This window comes from Balaenoptera physalus, assembly GCF_965194825.1.
Source record: "Balaenoptera physalus genome assembly, chromosome: 13".
Taxonomy (NCBI): domain Eukaryota; kingdom Metazoa; phylum Chordata; class Mammalia; order Artiodactyla; family Balaenopteridae; genus Balaenoptera; species Balaenoptera physalus.
Window position 1 is genome coordinate 83218348 of NC_138892.1, and position 22029 is coordinate 83240376.

The following is a 22029-nucleotide window of genomic DNA, read 5'->3' on the forward strand; positions in this document are numbered from 1 at the left end:
CTAACATCATGAAGTTTTTCCCCTATGTTTTTCTTCTAGGAGTTTCAGGTCTTACATTTAAATTTTTGATACATTTTTGGGTTGATTTTTGTGTACGTTGTAAGATAAGGGTCTAATTTCGTTCTTTTGCATGTGGATAACCAGTTTTCCCAATACCATTTATTGAAGAGACTATACTTTCCCCATTGTGTATTCTTGGAACCCTTGTTAAAGATCATTTGACCATATATATGTGGGTTAATTTCTCTATTCTTTTCCATTGGTCTATATGTCTGTTTTTATGCCAGTACTGTACTGTTTTAATTACTGTTACATTGGAATATATTTTGCAGTCAGGAAGTGTGGTACCTTTAGCTTTGTTCTTCTTGATCTATTCAGGTTCTTTTGTGGTCAGTATGAAATTTATGATTTTTTTCTTTTACTGTAAAAAATGCCTTGGGATTTTGATAGGGATTACATTGACTCTGTAGATGGCTTTGGGTGATATGGACATTTTAACAATATTAAGTCTTCCCATTCATGAACATCGGATGTCTTTCCATTTATTTGTGCCTTTAATTTCTCTCATCAGTGATTTCTAGTTGTAAGTGTATACGTTTTTCATCTCTTTGGTTAAGTTTATTCCTAAGTATTTTATTCTTTTTGAAGCTATAGTAAATGAGATTGTTTTCTTAATTTTGGATAGTTCATTCTTAGTGTATAGAAATACGGCTGATGTTTGTATGCTGATTTTTGTATTCTGCAACTTTACTGAATTTGTGTATTAGTTCTGATAGATTTTTGGTGGCATCTTTAGGGTTTCTACATATAAGATCATGTCATCTGTAAACAGTGATAATTCTACTTCTTCCTTTCTGATTTAGATGTCTTTTATTTCTTTTCCTTGCCTAATTGCTCTACCTAGGACTTCCAGTTCTATGCTGAATAGAAATGACAAGCGTGGGCATTCATGCCTTGTTCTTGATCTTAGCAGGAAAGTTTTCAGTTTTTCACTGTTGAGTATGATGTTAGCTGTGGCCTATTCATAAATGTTCTGTATTATGTTGAGGTAAATTCCCTATAAACCTAGTTTGTTGAGAGTTTTTTACCATTAAAGTGTGTTGAATTTAATCAAATGTTTTTTTCTGCGTCTATTTACGATGATCATGTGATTTTTATTGTTCACTTTGTTAATGTAGTGTATCACATTAACTGACTTGCGTGTGTTGAGCCATCTTGGCATCCCAGTGATAAAACCCACTTGTTCATGGTGTATGATTTTTTTAATGTGTTGTTGAATTTGGTTTGCTAGTATTTTGTTGTGGATTTTTGCATCTGTGTTCATCAGGGAAGTTGGCCTATACTTTTCTTCTCTTGTAGTGTCTTTATCTGGCTTTGCAAACACATTTTTTAAAAAACACGTTGAATTTTGAGATAATTGTACATTCCCATCCAACTGTAATAGCATAGAAATCCCTCATATCCTTTATCCATTTTCCCTGGTGGTAACATCTTGCATAGCTATAGTACACAGTCACAACCAGGGGGTTGACATTGATACAATCACAGTTTTTATTTGGGTTTCATCAGTTTTACATATATTCTTTTTCTTTTTCTTTTTGTTGTATGTATATTTAGTCTATGCAGTTTTATCACGTGAGCCTACCATCACAGTCAAGGTATAGAACAGTTCTATCACAAAGAGCCTTTATGTTTTCCTAGCATAGCTATAGACACCTAATCGATAACAACTATTAATATGTACTCCATCTCTATGCAATTTTGTCATTTCAAGAATGTTCCATTTAGAACCATACAGGGTGTAAACTTTGAGATTTTTTTGCACTCGGAATAATTCTCTGGAGTTTATTCAGATTGTTGAATGTATCAATAGTTCATTCCTTTTTTTTGCTCAGTAATATTCCATTGAATGGATGTATCACAGTGTGTTTAGTTATTCACCTGTTAAAGGACATCTGGGTTGTTTCCAGGTTTTAGCTATTACAAATAGTGCCACTACAAACATTCATTTACAGGTTTTTATGTGAACATAAGTAGTTGTTTCTCTGGGATAAATGTTCAGGAGTACAATTGCTGGGTCATATGGTAGTTGCATGTTTAGTTTTTTAAGAAACTGACAAACTGTTTTCCATCCATCCTATCAGCAGTGTATGTTTCTCTGCTTCCTCACCAGATTTGGTATTGTCACTGTTTTTTATTGTAGCCATTCTGGTAGGTGTGAAGTTGTGGCTTTAATTAACATTTCCCTAATGGCTGATGGTGTTAAATATTTTTTCATGTGTCTATTTGCCTTCTGTATGTCCTCTTTGTTAAACTTTCTCTTCATATTTTTTGTCGATTTTCTAAATGGATCTTTTTTTAAATGTTGAGTTTTGCGGTTTCTTTATACATACTAGATATAAATCCTTTGTCAGATATGTGGTTGGTAAATATTTCCTTCTACTCTATAGGTTGTCTTTTGAGCTTCTTAACAGGGTTTTTCCCTGTGCAAAACTCAAACTGATTTTTTAATTAAAAGTATTATCTTTGATTTAGTGAATGAATGTCACACATACTAATGGCTAGAAATTCCCTTAAGAATAAACAATAAAAAATTTATTTATTTATTTATAAAGATGTGTAATGCTTTTTTTTTTCTTCTTTATAATTTTTTGGCCGCACCAAAGATCCGCACTGGGGATCTTAGTTCCCTGACCAGGGATCAAACCTTTGCCCCCTGCAGTGGAGTCTTAGCCACAGGACCACCAGGGAAGTCCCTGTAATGCTTGTTATTATAAAGGTACTTACTTGTGTAGAAAGAGACTATTCAAAGTTTTTCTCACATAAGAAATGGGCAGAAGTTGAAGTGAGGAAATGGATTATTAGAATGTCTCCTTTTACCAGTTTGGAGGGCAGGGCACAATGGAAAATGAAGGCAGCTTATGAGGATGCAGTGACTTTGTATCATATCAATTTAGCTAACTGGAACTGCGACTTAGAAATTCCTTTCCTGTGTTGTACAGGGCAAGAGTTGGACAGGAGAAATTTCTTCGAGGTTTGGAAAGTGAAAGTGAAGTTGTTACCGAGCAGGATTCTTGGCCTCCTTAATCAATAGAAATTGAACTGAGGCCAGACAAATTCAGGCAAGGCTTTATTGGGGCCCCTGCTGCAGCAGGGGGCAGTGAGAACAAGCAACAGATTCCCTTGCCTGTTCTCGCTTCCTGAGGGGGGCGAGCTTGTTCCTTACATGGGGTGAGGGTAGGAGTGTGTCCAGGGGTCAGCCCAGAGGGGGTGGCTTAGGTGGTTTGCCCACCCATTAGGTGGTGTTGGGTGCAGGGGGCCTGCGCAGTATCCTGCTTTTGCTCAGGGCCCTTCAGAAGTGGCAGTTGGGTTGGTTTTTGGTCTCTTTGAATGTTTTATCCAGAATTTGCCCCAACTGGGCATGCAAGCAGTTATTTTTAGTCCCATATAGTTTCTTTGTATTTTGTTGCTCAAGGAGAGGTTTGTCCAGGTGCCAGCATTGCAGCACTGCGGCAAAGGGTCTCGGGTCCCAGCCTGTCTCAAAGTGCCCGTGTTCCCCAAAGTGCATTCCCACTGCTCACCGCTGGAAAGCCAATACTTGAGAGGAAAGGTTGGTGGAAAAGAAAGTTTGCTTATTTCGGAGGCGACAACTGGGGGAGAAGATGGACCCATGTCCAAAGGCCAACTCCCCACTGACAATCAGCGGGCAAGAGCTCTTAAAGGGGTGTTTCAGGGATGTATAGGCGGAGGGAGGGGGCTGTGTGCGGGAACAGCACAGTCAGCTCTGACAGTCATCTTGAACTTGGTCACGCGGTGGTGGTCTGATCAGCATCATCCTGATTGTTTTAAACACAGGGTCGGTTCCAGGGTCGGTTTGTGCCCATTTCTTTGAGGCCATTTCTTTGAGGCCAGTTCTTGGAATTGTGGCAGCTTATGTGATGGCTACAGTCTGGTCATCACGTAGTTCACTTCTTCCGCCTGATGTGGGTTTCAGTATTTACGAAGCAGCTCAAAAGATATGGCTCAGGATATTATCTATAGCCCTTGAGGAGGAACTAAGAGTCCTTGACTTTGCTTAATGACGAAACTATTTAGTCTTGTTTGACTGCTTTCCTTTGCTTCTGCATTTTCTCACTTCTCTGATTAAATTTTTTCTTTGACTAAAGTTTTTCTGCAGACGAAAGGCAAGCGGAGGACATGGGGTCGGGGCGGGGTGGGGTCTGTCCTGGGAAGGCCGCACAGGGTCCTGCTCTGTTTCAGCCATGTACCCACTCAGAAGGTGTGTGTAGGTTTTGGTGTGTCGCAGCTCATGCCGGTTGCCCCAGGCTTGCTGAGTAACCTGCTCTGGTGTGCAACAGCAGCTAATTCTGCAGCTCCTCCGGAAGTCTCCAGGTCTCCTTTAGCTGTTTGGAATCACGGTGCAGGTGTGTGTGCAGCTCTGTGGAGACTGCTGGCCTGTTTGCAAGCCACTCCCATAGTTAAAGTCGGAGCCTAGGAGGCTGCAAGAAACAGAAGTGTATTCCAGTTCATCTTTGTGGGTTCCAGTCCCTCCTTCCTTTCCCCTCCTTCAAGCCCATCCTTCCTTCTCGAATGCCTGCCCTGCTGGCGTTCCACTTGTTACAGACACAGTAGCAGCAGCCTTGCATAGGCTGTGTAAGGAGTCCCCGTGACTGTGAAAGGTCAAATCTCTGCAGCAAATTCCTTCTGCTGTGTCATTCCTGATAGTTCTGCTTCTCTGGTCAAACTTTAACTGATACAAATAATCATTTCTTTGTGTTGCTTGAAGTGAATTTAGAATTCCAATGAATTTCTGTCTCTAGTCAAATCTTCTATTCAGTCTTTTCATAATCTCGTTTCCAAGGGCACACAGGAATATTTTTGGACTGTTGTAGAGCAGAATCAAAACATCTGTGAGGGGCTTCCCTGGTGGCGCAGTGGTTGAGAATCTGCCTGCTAATGCAGGGGACACGGGTTCGAGCCCTGGTCTGGGAGGATCCCACGTGCCGCGGAGCGGCTGGGCCCGTGAGCCACAACTACTGAGCCTGCGCCCCGCAACGGGAGGGGCCGCGATAGTGAAAGGCCCGCGCACCGCGATGAAGAGCGGTCCCCGCACCGCGATGAAGAGTGGCCCCCGCTCGCCGCAGCTGGAGAAAGCCCTCGCACGAACCGAGGACCCAACACAGCCAAAAATAAATAAATAAATAAATAAAGTATCTATTAAAAAAAAAAAAAAAAAAAAGGAAAAAGATGAAAAACATTAAAAAAAAAAAAAAAAAAATCTGTGAAAACTTAATCTGCAGCAGTAACCTTTTTTATTTTTCTTCTTTATCCTTCACTGGCCATGACGTGTTTTTAACTGTGGAATCAGGAGAAGCACATTAAGTCACTTTGTAGACACTGAATTGACACAGAACCAAACCTCGTAATGCCCATGACGCCCACCTTGAAAAATGGTCCTGATTGATATAAAAGGTGCTTAGCTTTTTAAATTTTATTTCCTCTCTACCCCCCCTTCTCTTGAGGAGAAGCTCCTGCTGGATTGTTAGCGGTACCATTCCATATCGAGAAGCAAGGAGAAGCTTCCTTCAACAAGAAAGAACCAGAGGTTTTTCCATGTTAAAGATGGGGAAGCGAAGGCAAATTAAATGACCTCAATTCTCTTTCCATGTTTAGGCTGTTAAATCATAGTATTCTACTAGTTTGCTATAAAGTTTTATTTTATCGAGGGCTCTGATGGTAATATAAACCAGATGAGTGAAAGTGGCTGGTTTAAAATGTCAGAGTTAAAAAATAGAATATCTTAATATATGCAGCTGTAAGGATTTGCAACATTTTAATGTTTGGATCTTGAGAGTTTTTTGCATCAGTTTGCATCTTTTAGTCACAAATGATATGCCAACCATGAAAATAAGCTCTAACCACTGTGCCCAAAACCTAAAAGAAATGGTGGCATGTTCCTTTTGGTTCTGTTCCTTTTGATTTGACCTCTGTGGGAATTCATTTTGAGATAGTCTATTGCTACAAGACATAATTCTGTTTTCTAAGTCTGTGATAGGAGACAAGTGAAGACTGTTTAGGATGTTTGACTAGATTGTCTAGGATGTTCAGTGATGGATGTAGTTAAGGAAAAATGTGATTGGAGGCAATAAAGATTTTATAGAGAAAAATGAAAAAAAAAAAGTCCTCTGAAAATTTCATGCCAAACTCAGGTTATCTTAGAAACCCCAAGAGGAGGAGGTCAGCATCCTTGACTGTTAGGATATGCTTTAGACATAAGATAGCCTTTAGACTACAGTCTGTCTGGTGGTGTAGGAGGAATAGAAAATGAGAGGAATATATTTCTGTATCATGAGGGTTTTTATAGATGAGTTCCTCAAACCAAGAAGGCTTGGAAAACATCTTCTGAAGCAGTCTTATTTTTTAAAACTAAGAATGTCTTTTCTATCATCCTTTGGAGCTACATTCATGTTTTTCCTAACTTTGACTCTATTATCACCCCACTTAAAAGGGAGGATGAGGAATGCTTGATCATGCCTCAGTAATGGCAGTGTTCCGTTTCCAAGTGTTGAGATGGTTTCTGTTTTAAGAGGCCCTGTTCGATCTGACCTCCGCCACCTCTCTGACCTCTAGTCTGTCCGTCTCTACCTCATTCTGTCTGTGTCAGCATTCTAGAGTGTGTATTCCTGGTACAGGCCAAACCTGCTGCTACCAAGGGCCTTTGCACTTGCTTCTTCTTCCTGGAATGCTCTTCCCCCAGTTCTGTGCATTGCTTCCTCTCTCACCACCCTCAGTCTCTGCTCAAATGTCACTACATCACAGTGGCCTGCCCTGGCCACCCGATCTAAAAATAGCGGCTGCTCCCCCATGTTTCATCCTTACTCTCCTACTCTCTTAACTTCTTTGCCTTGGTAGCCCTCATTGTTGTCTGGTATCATATATTTATTGTTGCCTTTAATCTTTTCTCACTACTGTGTGAGCTCCATGAGGTGTATCTTAATCACCTGGAACAGTGCCTGGTATGCAGCGTAGGGGCTCAATAAATTACTGTTTAAAGAATGAATGAATCAATCCTGTTTGTGAATACCTGACTTCTTCAGGTAAATATTTAGGTAGGTACACCCTTATAATGTAGAGGGAAAAGTCTGCTGGACTTATTTCTTGGCTTATGTATCTTTTCTCTTCCTCTATCAAAGAGAAAAGTGGAAGCAGACAAGGAATTTGCTGGACACACACAGAGAGTTCCAGTGGGTCCTGCTTACTGGGAGGTTAAGGGGCAGCTTTGATTCTGAAAGGGGCAGCGTGGCTCTGTTGTAACCGGCTGAGACTGTGACCCTCTGTGGAGAAAGATCTTCAGCACTTTTGGATCATGCTCTTCTTGTGTGGTGTATTGAAGTGTAATGGTTGGGGGGATGCTTGCTGTAAACTTTAAGGCTGGACACCGCAGCTGTACCTTCTGAGGCAAACCCCAGAATTACATGGGGTTCTCTCTACACCCTGCTCTCAGGGGACCAAAGTTCCTCCATGCCAGTGTCCTGCTGTCTGTAAAGAAAGGTCAATGACACAGACATGAAATATCTGGAAATGTTGGATTAAATGGAGTATAAGGACCTGAAAATACTTTCTCAAGGGAATTATGGTGACTGTGGCTTCCTCTCCCCAAGTGCTGTACAAGAGAGAATTTGGTCTTTTCCCAGGTTCCTGGGAGGGAGCTTCTAAACCATTCAAGTTTCCCAAGTGATAGGAGTGACTCTGTTGTTCATGGGGGTCCCTGGGACCACACCAGAGTTTATGCTAAGGCGGAGGGGACTCATGGTGGGCCTCCAGATAGTTTCAGAATAGGGCTGGCACTGCTGGAAGGACCAGTCAGTCATATGATTAAAGAGTTGGGACTTGGAGCCAGGTGATTTTTATTACCAAGCCAGGCTTGCTGATAACAATACTATGGCACCAGCTTTTGAGAAAAGGACTTTATTGTGAGGTTGACCAGCAAGGAGACAGGAGGCAGGGTTCAAATCTGTCGCCGCTCTCTGGGGTTTGGTCAAGCTTTTCTGAGTTAGGGGAGGAGGGTTGGTGTGCAGAAGTGTTGGCGGGCGGGTCTGATTGGAGGGCTTTGGAACTTGGACGTTTGTGTAAGGTGTGGTGAAGGGGCTTCACACCAGGTCTACCTGGACAACGGACGCCTCGCTTCTGAAAGGGTTCCGGCATTCACGTTCCAGCCTTCACGTTCCAGCCTTGTTCCTGTCCTTAGTTCCATGTTGGGGGCAGGGGGTGTGGTGTGCGGGGAGAGAAACTTGGGTTCTGGGCGTAATTTGAGGTCAAAATGTTCTCCTCTGCGCATGCCTCAGCTACATAACTTGCGGTTTTGTTCTGTTGTCTCTGAAAACCAACTCAGTTTTTTGTTAAAAACAGGATGGCACCAGTTTGTGTTGGTTCTGCGGTTACAGTGTCTAGGAAGACCCTACCTTCCAACCTCTGGGAAGGGAAAGGGGTACTGGAGATGGCCAGTAATGGGATCAATTAGCTTCCCTCACGAAGCCCCAACTAAACTCGACACTGAAGCCTGGTTGTGCTTCCCTGGTCGGTAGTCATACATCAGTGTGCCGAGGGGCTGATGTGTCCTGAAGACACGGAAGTTTGTGTTTAGGACCCTTTCGGACCTGGCCCCATGCATCTTTTCTTTTGACTAGTTTTGGTTCATAGTTTTGATAATAATACTGTAATCATAAGTATCATGCTTTCCTGAATTCTGTGAGTTGTTGTTGCAAATTGTTGATTCTGAGGGAATTGTGCAAACTCCCAAATTTGTGGCTAGTTGGTCAGAAGTGCAGGTGGCCTGGGGACCATCGAACTTGTAACTGGTGTCTGAAGTGAGGGGAGTCTTGTGCAGGACTTTGTCAGGTAGTCAGTGTTGGAATTGCATTGCACTGCATCCAGGAACTCCACCAAACATACATACCTTTGAAAGAAAAAAACATTTGCTAAAAACTGACATCTCAGTTATAGGTGTAACTAACTATATTATATTTGGTGTTGATCTGTTAATTTGTATTATTTACTGACTCTCTTCTGGAAGATTTTTCTTCTGGGACTTGCTTCCTCCTGTGGTCAGTGATCTTCCTGCCCTCAGTTTCCTCACCCTTTCTTTGATGCAGTCGCTACTCTGAGTACTATGTGACAACAGAGACTGTAAAGGCCTCCTCCTGACCGGCTCCCCTTTGCCTGACCCCTCCCTACAGCTTCCTCAGAGCCAGCTGAGGATGAGCTTTGCTTTGGCCTCAGGGCACCATCTCCCCGCTGCACTTTTGTTTACATTGGTGCCTTCGAACCACATCCTTTGGTTCTTTATATACACGAAGTGATGATGATTTGCTGATTTATTCCTGGTACTGGAGGGAATGCGAAAGAAGAGCAACCAAAATGATTAAGGGCCTAAGGGATTCTCCTTAGAGGAAAAAACGAGAAGAACCAGATGTCGTTGTTTATTGGCTGAATGATCTAAGACAATGGAAAACATTTAAAAGTATGAGAGTTGGGCTTCCCTGGTGGCACAGTGGTTAAGAATCCACCTGCCAATGCAGGGGACACTGGTTCGAGCCCTGGTCTGGGAAGATCCCACATGCCATGGAGCAACTAAGCCCGTGCGCCACAACTACTGAGCCTGTGCTCTAGAGCCCGTGAGCCACAACTACTGAAGCCTGCGTGCCTAGAGCCCGTGCTCCGCAACAAGAGAAGCCACTGTCAATTAAGACCCAGTGCAGCCAAAAAATTTAAAAAAAAAAAAAATATGAGAGCTGTAATGAAGGCAGGAGGTAAGAAGAAGAAAACTGAACGGTGATATAGGAAGACAGGAGAATAAGAACTGGGCTGTGGAAAGTCACCAGGAAGGTGTTGGAGAACCCATCATTTGAGACACCAAAAACAGAAGATGAGGAGTACATTTAATTTTTTCTTTTCCCCGGTTTATAGTCTTACTGGAAAAGAATGTATGTTGTGTTATTGCTGAGAAAACTGGATTTTTTTCTGTTAAGCATGGCAACCATATGCAGCCTTACCTTAAGCTTTGAGACCTGTGTATTGTTGTCCTGAGTATCACCTGTCTTGAATCACTGGGTTGCTTAGCGCAGACCTCTGGGCCCCATCTCAGATCTACTGGCTTAGAATATCTTGGGATGGGATCAGGGAATCAGCAGTTGCAACTAGCACACTGGTGACTGAGAATCCTGGGAACCACTGGGACTCAATGGAAGTCTATGCTTAATGAGGTTGAGATGCCAAAATCTCCCTGGCATGGTAGAGAAAGGACTCCAGAAGCTCGTTGAGATAGGAATGTTGGGGTGCATTTATCACATCGTCTGCACACACCTCACTCCCACCCTCTACTGCATTCCCTGAGAGGGCCAGGTGCTTCTCCCTTCATTGAGACATTGAGAAATACATTAGTGAGGGAGTGCCTGCGAGGTTGGGAAGCTCTGTGTTGGCTCTTTTCTGTAGGCCGAGTGTGATGTGGGAGATGCTGCCATTGAGGTGGGCTTTCCTACTCCACTGGGGGTGATGGGATCCTGGAGTTCCAGAGACCAAGTGACAGAGCTTAGCTGCCAAAGACTAGGTGAGAGCATTTGCTATGACAGGCATGGCGATGTGGTGATAATGAGAATGTTTTGACCCACAGGGATCATTGGTGGTGGCATGAAGTAGATGGGCGGCCCTCTTAAATGTTACTTGATCTATACACCAGGGAAATTCCAGGTCCAGGGCCCAGAACTAGACACGAGTCACGGCGATGGAGCATCATGACCTCTCACGCAGTTTCCAGACCCCTGCCAGTTCATTGACGTACGGCTGTTTGACTGAAATAGAGTTGGGGTCCCCTTGAGGAGGGACCCTAGTATATTCCCTAGTAGAAGTCTCTTGCAGAGATACAGGCTGTTTTTATTTTTTTCCTAAACCAGAGGTATTTTTCAAAGAAGAAAACTAAAAGAGAGTAACGGGCTTTATCTAGAGCTCTAGGCTGTGAGGTGTGCGTTGCTGGGTGAGGGGCAACCAATGACTTTCTTCTCCGCTCCTACCCCTCCTCCTATGGCTGCTTGATGCCAAACTGTGTGACCCTGTGACCTTTCCTGGGAACAGGTGCCTTCCGATTGCTGTGAGCTCAGTATGGCCCCCCCCCCCCTTTCTGGGCACTTTTACGAAGAGGCTGAGGATTTCAGACAGAGAAGGGGCTATTTACATTCTATTTGCCAAAATCTGGAAGGCTTTCAGCCAGTAGGCATGACTATTAAGATTATTTTAGAAAAAAACATTGTTTTACTTCCTATTGCTTGGCCTACCTTTAAATGAGAAAGGAAAGCTAAATCAAATAAAGTTAGAGATTCTTTGAATAGAAAAAGATGATCTTTTCCAACTTCCAACTTCATGTAAGTTTGTTTGTTCAGTAAACCTTCACTTAGAGTCTACTGTGTGCTAAGTGAGATGGATACAGTGACAAAAAATTAATTTCTAAAAATGTATGAAAATGCTCATAACATTTGAAGAGTGTAGTAAAAGAGTTTTAAAAAACTGATTAAATCCTATAATGGAAGTACGTTCAGGGTGACGTGGAACCTGAGAGACTGTCCTCTCTAGATGGTGTTTAAGGTAGGCTGTTATTGCGTCTCTGTGTGGACATTTCTGGTTATCCCAAACACTGATTCTAGTTTTAGATCTTACATCTTTCTTTGAGCTGAAGTCTGCCTCTCAGTAGTTAGTTGGCAGGCCCCGTGGCAAACTGTGAGTACTTGAACCACCTAAGTGGGCACCCAGGTATGTCCATGCAGCCATGGAGGCCCAGAGTTGCCAGGTCTTCTAATATTTGAAGAGAAGCTGGAAATTTTTATATGAAATCACCTGTTTTATCGTGTGACGAGCATGAACCAGGCACTGTGCTAAACACTGGGGAGGTAGCCATGAATATGCCAGAAAGCCTTTCCCCTGGAGAACTTGGTATCATTTCTGTCTGCCATCTTTCTCCAGGCTGAGTGTCCCCCATTTTCTCAAACCTATCTCCCTGAGACATCACTTAGAGACTCTTCCCCCAGCATCCTGGAGCTGTCCTGTGAAGGTGCTCTGGCGTTGAAGTAGCACCCTGAGGGGCTGCTGCCCCACATTGGATACCACCCACGTTCCCTTTCCCACTTGCACGGAGAACGCCTCCCTCTTCCTTATCTCTGTACCTGGTAGGTTCTCCTACTGCTAGAATTCTCTCACTTTTAATCATCATTCTCTGTTTCTCCTCTCTTTCTCCTACTGTGCTGTTAACTCTTCAGTAGCCAATGCTGTGTCTTCTCTTTGTATCTCTGGACCCCACATTATACCTGGCATCTAGCAGTTGCTCAATAAATATCTGTTGGAGTGAATTGAAATGAAAAATATTGACTTAGGCAGTTCCCTGACTGTCTGTTAGTGGTGGTCTGTTTCGGTAACCAGGACACAGTAACTCTGAGCTTAGGATAGACTAACAGCCCTTGGACATACCATGTGTAGAGTTTTAATCGGGATTGCGAATATCTTGTTCTCTTTTATGTCCAAATGTGGGTCTTTACTGTTACCCATATTCTGTTGAATCCTGTTAGAATTAAGTAACAATTTCAGGCGTTTAAATTCTTTGTGAAGCTCAGTCTCCCAGTACAGTAACTAACTCTCCTTCCCAGATACAGGCCTTCTGCAGGCTTGGTTAGCATACACTAACAGATTCATTTAAGATTTTGGTAAAAATATTGGACAACCCAGAGACATTATCAGAACCCTGGAGGTCTCCATCCAAGGAGACATTGATTTATTATTCACCACTCTTTATGTTTGATCAAACCTGTCTTATTCTATCTTGTGTGCAAGGAGATCCTGAGAGATTCTGATAAATGTCTTTGTTAAAATAAAGATGTGATGCATCTATCACATCCCCTCTCCTATTAACATGTGAGATTAGTCAGTTAACTCCCTTTTTGTGAACTCCTATTGGCTCCCAGAATCAGAGATTCTTTTTCCAGTGCTCACAAATAGAATAAGTTCTAAAATTTTGTCATCATTTCATCTTAAGCTCACTTGTCTATAATTTGGAGAGTTCTTCCTCCATCTTTTAGACATTTAGAAAACTCTCCTAATTCTAGATTTTTGGTGATTTCTCAAAAGCTTAGATTCACTAGTGTCAGGTACCCTGTGAGGCTTTCACACTGCTACTTCATCACTGCAGTGGTTCCCCATTCAGCAATTAAAAAAAATATTTTGGCATCTACTTGAATTCACTTAAAACACCAAGCACTGTGTCCTAACCAATTTCCAGAAATAATCTATATGGATAATATCTGCACATTTTCAGATATGGTACATATGGACACAAAGGTGACTCATGCCTACTATTTTGTATCATTTTGGAAGGGGAAAGGAATGTATGTTAAGTACCTCATAAAAGTGTGGTAATATAGTAATATGGTCGGTCATCTTCAGTGATGCTTTTTACTTTCCAAGTGGTTGAATAACAAATAAATTAGAAAAATAATAGGTCTTTTGTCTTCTTTTTAGAAACAGCGCTATTATTTGTAATCCAGAGTTATGATCTAAAGTGTAAGATGTGCAGGAATAGTCAAATCCATAAGGGTTTTGGTTTATTAGGTGTCCTTCCTTCTCTGTATTGCTGTTTTTGTAATTAACACAGTGAGCTGCGTCTTTTAGATTGACAGGGACATTCCCCTCTCTTCCTCTACTCACACTCGTAAGACTTCTTGTGGGAGTTTGCTCCCACACCAAGCAATTCTTCGACACCTGCTGGGTGTCCTAGAATTCGATTCAGTCCGGACACTCCCTATCTGGAGTTAGCATCAGATCCGCCCGGGTAAGGGCTTGGTTCTACAAGATTGCCCCACTTCAGACACCAGTCTCAAGTACTGGGTCCCCAGGTTACCCCCATTTATGTCTGACCTGGCTACAAGTTGGGGGTTCCCAGAACCCCCTCCTCAGCTTTGATAATTTGCTGTAATGGCTCACAGAACTCAGAGAAACACTTATGTTTACCAGTTTATTACATAAAGAAGGGTATGATAAAGTGTACAGATAAACAGCCAGGTGAAGTGATGCACAGACTAAGGTCTGGAGGGTGCTGAGTGCAGGAGCTTCTGTCCCTGTGGAGTTGGGCTGCATCACTCTCTGGGCATGTTGATGTGTTCACCAAGCTGGAAGCTCTCCGAACCCCATAGTTCAGGGAATTTTATGCAAGCTTCATCACGTAGGCATGATCGATTATTAACTCAGCCTCCCTCACCTATGCCCTCCCTGAGGATGGGGGTGGGGCTGAAAGTTCCAAGCTTATAATCGCACGTGATCTTTCTCGTGACCAGCCCCCCTCCTGAAGCCATCCAGGAGCCCAGGAATAGTCACCTCATTAGAACAAAAGACACTCCTATCTCCCAGGGAATCCAAGGGATTTAGGAGCTCTGTGTCAGGAACCAGGGCCAAAGACCAAGTATTAGAACAAAAGGTGCTCCCAGTGCTCTTATCACGTAGGAAATTGCAAGGAATTTACGAGCCCAGTGCCAGGAACTTGGGGGCAGAGACCAAATATTAAAACAAAAGATGTTCCTAGCACGTTTATCACTTTGGAAATTACAAAGGTTTTAGGGTCTCTGACCAGGAGTTGGGATGAAGATCAAAATATATATTTCTTACCATATCACTATATCACATATATATGTATATATATTTTTGAACACTTTTCTGGTTATTTCCTTACAGAAAATTCCTAGAAGTGGAATTTTTGGCCAAAAGTTGTGTAATTTTTAAAGCCTTTGATACATGTCGACAACCTAAAGACCATTCAGTTTGGACACCCACCTACCACATGTGAGATTGCCTGTTTTCTCTCATTGAGATGGGTGTGAATGAATTTTAAATGAATGGCTTAGCTGGTCTGGAAAACTCAGCCTGATGAAGTGAGAAACAGTGTAAAATCAACCTCAGGGGGATGGGCTGTCAGGGAACTGCACCCCCGTTCCCCGAGGATAGGGACTTGGTCTTGTCCTTCTCACAGCTCCGCCATCCTGAGCTTTCTGATTTCCGGCAGCTCTGTCGGCCTGTGGGCGTCCTCTTGTACTGGAATGGGAGGGATGCTGTTCTCCCTTCTTTAGCTGGACCTGCCATTCCCCTAGTTCACTGCCCTTTCCTCTTTCCTTCTGAATGAGCTATTTCACACCTGGCTCCTATCTTAAGGACCTTGGGGTGTGCGCAGACTCATGGGTCTGTCAACACAGCTGTCTGGAATCTTGCATTGGAGCCCTGGAGTTGGATCCCTCACAGCAATTCATTTTTCTAGGCTTAGTTAGGACCATGATTACTTCAGTGGGAATGAAAATTGAGTTGATTAAGTGACTATGACATTTAGATTCATATGTCCAAATAAAGCCTGAGATGTTTAAAATTCTGTAGGTTAAAGCTGTGTATGAATCAAGTCAAGTGTTTAGAATATGCATATGCCATCGCTAAAGCTGACTTTTAGATTCTCAATTGTTTTTGGCAAACAGGAGGTGTTTGTGTAGGAGAAGCAGATCAAGAGCGTGAGAATAAAGATGTGGTATTACTGTTTTGGTGAACTGGGCTGGAGTCTAGACAACTGTAGGCAGTACCGCTTAGGGTGTGTATGCTCTCCCAAGAGAACCATTCCCTATACAATTGTATCTTTTCTATAACCCTACAGACTCAGTTGGGGACATTCTGTCCTGTTTTTAAATTAAAGGCTACCTTCAAAGTCTCTCTGTTGTGCATTTCTGTCTTAGGAAAGTGTTTTTTAAGATGTTGAACAATTAATTTCCCTTCTCTTTGTGGTTCTCTTTTTAGTTTCTTTGTCGTAATCCTAGAATTCAGATTCTGAGATCTATAGGAATTTATGTTAGAAAACATTTAATACAAATTCTGAAATGCTATGTTCTTTCTCATCCTTATGATTTCCGCTACAGCTGGTAATTGTGGATAGGTGCCCTGAAGATCCCTTGTGAAGTGGTAATTAACGATGATTCCTTGTGCGTAATCTGAAAATTTGGCTCCTGGTGGCACCGTGGGTGAGAGAGCACAGTCATGCCTGGTTTGTCTCAACCTTGACCACAGCCGCAGTTTCCTGGTCTCTTTCTCATCTGTGGTGGCCATGGCTCTGACCCACAGCACTGTGGACTTTGCCTCTAACACTCAGCTGCTTAGGAAGAGGTGGCCATGATACTGGGGGGTGTTTGCATCAGCCAGGGAGTGAGGGAAAAAGGGGTTGTATGCCTGTCTGCCTGCCTTCTCAGTGAGTCCACAGTTTTCTGAAGTAATATTGTATTGCATTTGCAGTGATTTCTGCAGATAGCAAAATTTTTAGATAGGAAAAAAATTATACTCAAATGTACAGAATCACCTGATATTGGGAATCATTTAAAAATAATTAATTGAATAACTTATCTTTTAAAATGATGGATTCCCTTTGCTTGTGCTTATGTTCTGTTTGTAGCTAATTCAGTTTTTGTTTGTTTTTACAGGCTAAACATCTTTTTGACTGGCATGGACCCATTCTACTTTCATGCAGTAAATGTCATTTTACACTGCCTAGTGACCCTTGTGCTGATGTACACCTGTGACAAAACTGTCTTCAAGAATCGTGGACTTGCTTTCCTTACAGCATTGCTTTTTGCTGTGCATCCTGTTCACACAGAGGCGGTGAGTGTCATTGGAACTCAATGAAATAATGAAGCAAAAAAGTGATCCTTTTCCCCTTTCAAAACCATGTGAATTTAAAGCTCTACTAAAGTGTTTATATATAAATCATTCTGCTTGACAACTTTTCTTTCTGAATGTTCAAATGGCCTTTACTGAACCTTCAGGATTTCACTGCTTTTCTAAATAACCACTGTTATTATTACAGGTGGTAATAAATGACCACAGTTCTTTATTTGCAGAAAATTTAAGTTGTAATGTGTTTTAAACAGCAAGGGGCATTTTGAGATACTTATGCTGAGTCATTGTTCATGCTCTACAATTTTTTAACCTTTTCTCACTCTGCTTTATGTTTATAATATTCATAATGCAGAACTGTAAGTGCTAGGCGGGAGACTATAAAAAGTTGAACTAACATTCTTCAAGTTAGACACATTTAGGAGACTTACCAACAGTTTTCCAAGTTATTTAGTATGAATTGTAGTTATTTGGTGGATAATGAGAAATTTATTTAGAAAATATAGATAGTTTAGATCTGTGTTCTTATTTAAAATATGGACTTAATCATGCACCAAGATGGCGTCATCCAGCTACCTTGTTTCACATCTCAATAACCACAGTTGGTTTATTTCATGTGTATTGCTAGGGGTGGATGAAGACTTTCCAAGGGGTATGTGGGTACCACAGTTTTAAAAGAATTGTTTCCAGAGGCTCAGATTGTATCCGGACACTTTTCTACCGTTCGAATCCGGGACTGAGTGCACATCTGGGGGAAAGGTGTCAAGTTGATTCTCCTCTCCCTGTTCCCCTTTCAGTTGCCTTTTTCTTAAAGAAAAATAAGGAATGTCTTGCATACATTTACTATGCCCCAGGGGTACAAACAGACACCTTACAATGAAACAATTTGATATATTGGTGTCAGCCAAGTCTCCTCTAATTAAGGCGTCATAAACCCAAAGTAGGGCTTCCTGTCTTTTTCTGTCTATACATATTTCTGTGAGGAATGCAGCATGGCATTAGAAGTAGGCTATGGTGGCGTGTGAGATTCTGGTTGTCATGGGGATGCATAATATGTTCATTTGATCTGACACAAGAAGTCTGATTTGGCCAATTGGTTTGATAATGAGGAATGGTTAGGCCATATGATGGACGTTTGCCACAAATAAAATTCTAAATCTGTAAGCTCAAGGTTTTGACACAAGTGAGAGTGATAAAGAGCGAGTGATAAAGAAGAAAATTATTTTATAAAAAATTACTTTCTTAAGGGAAGTTTTCCCAGCCCTTTCTGGGTATTTTGGACTGAACAAGGTACCTGTAAGTGGAAGACTATTAAGTATAAGTAATAGTCCTTTGCAATTAAGTATAAGTAATAGTCCTTTGTAAAGTCTCAGTCAAGCCTTTTTGCTGTACTTCTGAGAAACTGTGAAAGCAAACGAATCTAATGACAGGTAACTCTAATGATGAGTACACTTCATTTATTTGCTTTCAGCCAGATTAAAGGAGAACCTGATAGAATTATCAGCTGGTAGATCATTAAACATTATGCAAGATGATAGATCACTACGATTTTGCAGATAACTTGGGTGTTCAAAGAATTAAGTCACTGTATAACATGGCTACTTCTGTCCTCATTTATGTGAGCAGTGTTTAAATACAAAAGCTACGGATAGAACTGATGCCGCATGCTTTCTTATTCTAACAAAAAATAATATTCAGTCATAGATAACTGAATTTATTAAAAAGAAAGCTGCTGCAACTGTATTATTAAGAGGTGTATTTTTTATATTTAATAATTATTTATCATTTTTTCTAACTTACGATGTATTTAATAATTGAAAATAATAGTAATTGGGCTAATAATACAAAATTGAAAATTCAGCACTTAGGTGTTTTGATCACAGGAAATTTAAAAAATAAATTTAATTGCATATGTATTTTTACTACAGAGAGAGATAATAAATAGAATATTTAAAAATGTAACTATAACACATTAGGAAAAAATGCTGAGGGGGAAGTAAAATGGAAATATGAGTTTAAGGGGAAAGGGTGTAAAATGTCTATCATTTAAGAGCCTAGGGGTGGGATAGGGAGGGTGGGAGGGAGGGAGATGCAAGAGGGAAGAGATATGGGAACATATGTATATGTATAACTGATTCACTTTGTTATAAAGCAGAAACTAGCACACCATTGTAAAGCAATTATACTCCAATAAAGATGTTAAAAAAAAATAAAAATAAATAAAATAAAAAAAAATAAACAAAAATAAAGAAGAGCCTGTTCATATTTGTGTAAGGGGGGAACATGACGAGCTTCAAATTGCTGTGGTATGTTTCAGGTGCATTTGGTACATTTAAAGGAGTAACATTATGGCATTATTTTAAAATGTCAGTTTCTAAAATGCACAGGAAGTTAGATCCTTTGAATTATTTAAAATCATGATGAAACATTTTAGATGTGAATTTTAAAAGATGAGAGCAATGCATAAGTTTTCAATATGATTGTTAGATGAAGAGAAATAATCAAGGACCACTACTCCTAGCCATATAGAATATATGACACCAGGTCAGTGGCAATGTTTTAATCTAAACCCATCGACAATATTATGTTTCTGACAAATAATTTCTTAAGTAGAGTTAAAAATTCGTGCTTAGAGTGTCTTGGAGACAATGTTTGTAGGAAAGAACAAATGAGTAGAATAAGAACAGACCTAATTCTGTGCTTGCAGAGAGGGAGAGCATAAAATGCAGGTAATCTCGGGCAGTGTGATCATGAGCTAGCTGGAGTTCTAAGAAAAAAGGAAAATCCTGTTAGCAAAATGACCTTTAAGAAAGGGTTTCACAAATACCGTATGCTAGCACATATATATGGAATCTAAAAAAAATAATGGTTCTGAAGAACCTAGGGGCAGGACAGAAATAAAGACACAGACATAGAGAATGGACTTGAGGACATGGGGAGGGGGAAGGGGAAACCGGGACGAAGTGAGAGAGTGGCATTGACATATGTACACTACCAAATGTAAAATAGATAGCTAGTGGGAAGCAGCTGCATGGCACAGGGAGATCAGCTTGGTGCTTTGTGACCAGCTAGAGGGGTGGGATAGGGAAGGTGGGATAAGAAGGGTGGGAGGGAGGTGCAAGAGGGAAGGGATATGGGGATATATGTATATGTATAGCTGATTCACTTTGTTATACAGCAGAAACTCACACACCATTGTAAAGCAGTTATGCTCCAATAAAGATGTTAAAAAAAAAAAAAAAGGATTCAAGCAGCTTTTGTACTAATCGGAAAAAAAAAAATCCATGGTAACACAATTATGGGGACAAAGGAGCCTGAGAGCTAGACATTTATTTAGGGGAAAATGTTAAAGAAACTATTTGCATTCACAAGGAGATGGGGGAGGCATAAGAAGGCAAAGAAATTTGACCTATATAATAAACTATACTGGAAAGTAAAATCAAGAGACTGTTATTTAAGTATAGATATTAGTTCAGGCTTCTAGAAAGGAGGGCAGAGAAATAGAGAAAAAGAAATGTGTGTTATGAAAACATAGTGATACATTATTTAAGAAAAAGAAAAACAGACCATAGTGGGATGAAAGAGGGAGTTAGTAGGATGTGTCTCCTCTTTGTTAAACTAGAACAAGAATGAGACCATAAATTAGAGCAGGAAGGATGGAGGGCTTAAATTGGGGGGGGAGGGTTTAGTGTAAACATGTTGATATGATTAAAGATTTGCTTTCTTAATTACATAACCAACAAATTGTTAAAGGAGTGCTTGCTTAGTGCAGGCCCTCTGCTAGGTGCCAAGGGGGTATGTGGGTGGGCAGTGGGGTCCCTACCCACAGTTTGTTCATAAGCTCCTAGAAAAGGCAAAGAGCATACACATAAATATGTACAAGACAAAGCAATATGTTGTAATAAAACTGAAATTCCAGTGAAGGGAAAAATTATTTCCACTTTAAGTAGAGAGGAATAAATTCATTTATTCATGTAATTTTTCAACAAAAATTTGAGTGACTATAATACAGTCAATCAGTGCAGGGCTATAGCAGTGAATAAGGTAGACTTAGAGCTTTCCTCATTGAAGGCCTTGTGATTCTTGGGTTTCCTGACAGTATATTTCTTGGGAAATTTATGTTTTTCTGAATCCCAAATCATGAGAAAAATCAGTAGAGAAATTGGGAAAATGGGGAAATCATTGTAATTCTCCTATGAGAATTAAAACTTAACAATCATCATAAAGGCATTACTGTTTGAAGGACTGCACTTATGTCAAGTCAAAAGCAAGAGCAGGAAATGCTGACACATGGAGTTGAAAGTTAGGGTTGACATTTCCACCGCTGGGACAAGAGTACTTAGGAGAAAATTGGTCATGATCTAATCAGCCAGTTAGGCTTTCAGCTGTTACCGTGTGTTAAGTGTGTGTTCCTGGCTCAGTCTGCCACCAATAGAACTCATTTTGCAGGTAAAATAATTAATAAATATAATATAATAGCGATAGTCCAAGAAATAACAAGTTTTGGGGGCAAATTAAGTCCTTACTTGGCAGTTTCCACATGTGGTTCTGTTAAGCCTGCTAGGAGATCTGAATGTTACATTATTTGAATTCTACTCAATTATGTTCACTGATTTTTTTCAAATGTTTGAATATTTGTTAAAGGAATACAGTTCGCAGGTTACAGCTACCTGCCTGGTGATGGAAACCTGAAGCTGAAGGGAAGAAATACGTGCTCTCCATCTCTTTGTATTTTTGACCAAGTCCTTTTGTACTTCCCAGCACCCTAGGTTCAGCCTACACTGTCACGGGATCAAGCCCAAAGGGTGCCAACTAGATGTTCCATCTTTGCTTCCTGTTGCCCACTCCCACCCGCTTTTCATTTATTCCATGCTCTCATCACTTTAACCTCCCCTTCCAGGAACACCCAGTATGCTTTCAGGACTCTCTTTCCTCTGCCTGGAATGCTTCTGCATTCCCTCTCTGGCCCAAGATTCACATCCCCCTGTCTTGAGTTTCCTGAAGTCCTCCTTGCTTGACCTTTAAGTCTCAGTGAATAAGTCCAGCCTTTCCACGAAGCCTTCCCAGATCCTACAGTCCAAATTAATGCCTTCAGTCTTCTCATGGCAGTAATTTCTCCTCTTTACAATACATGCAGTTCCCTTGTAACCTCTTAATACCCTCTTTGACTCCTCACCAGATGTTAACTGCTTGGGGCAGGTTTTATCCCTCCAGCTGGCATAATACCTGGCAAATAGGAGGCACTTGTTAAATGTTTGTTGACCGGCATGAAACATGCAATTACTGAACAAGATGATGTTGACG

General features: G+C 41.2%; 1 protein-coding gene across 2 annotated transcripts in view; it reads left to right on the plus strand.

The window, feature by feature from the left end:
* The window catches only part of TMTC1 (transmembrane O-mannosyltransferase targeting cadherins 1), a 271877-nt gene that overhangs the window by 8427 nt on the left and 241421 nt on the right, over positions 1 to 22029 (plus strand). For both annotated transcript variants that reach the window (XM_082419615.1, XM_082419614.1), the window contains exon 2: positions 16533 to 16710. In XM_082419615.1, the coding sequence (XP_082275741.1) occupies positions 16533 to 16710 (178 nt within the window). The remainder of the gene's footprint in view (positions 1 to 16532; positions 16711 to 22029) is intronic.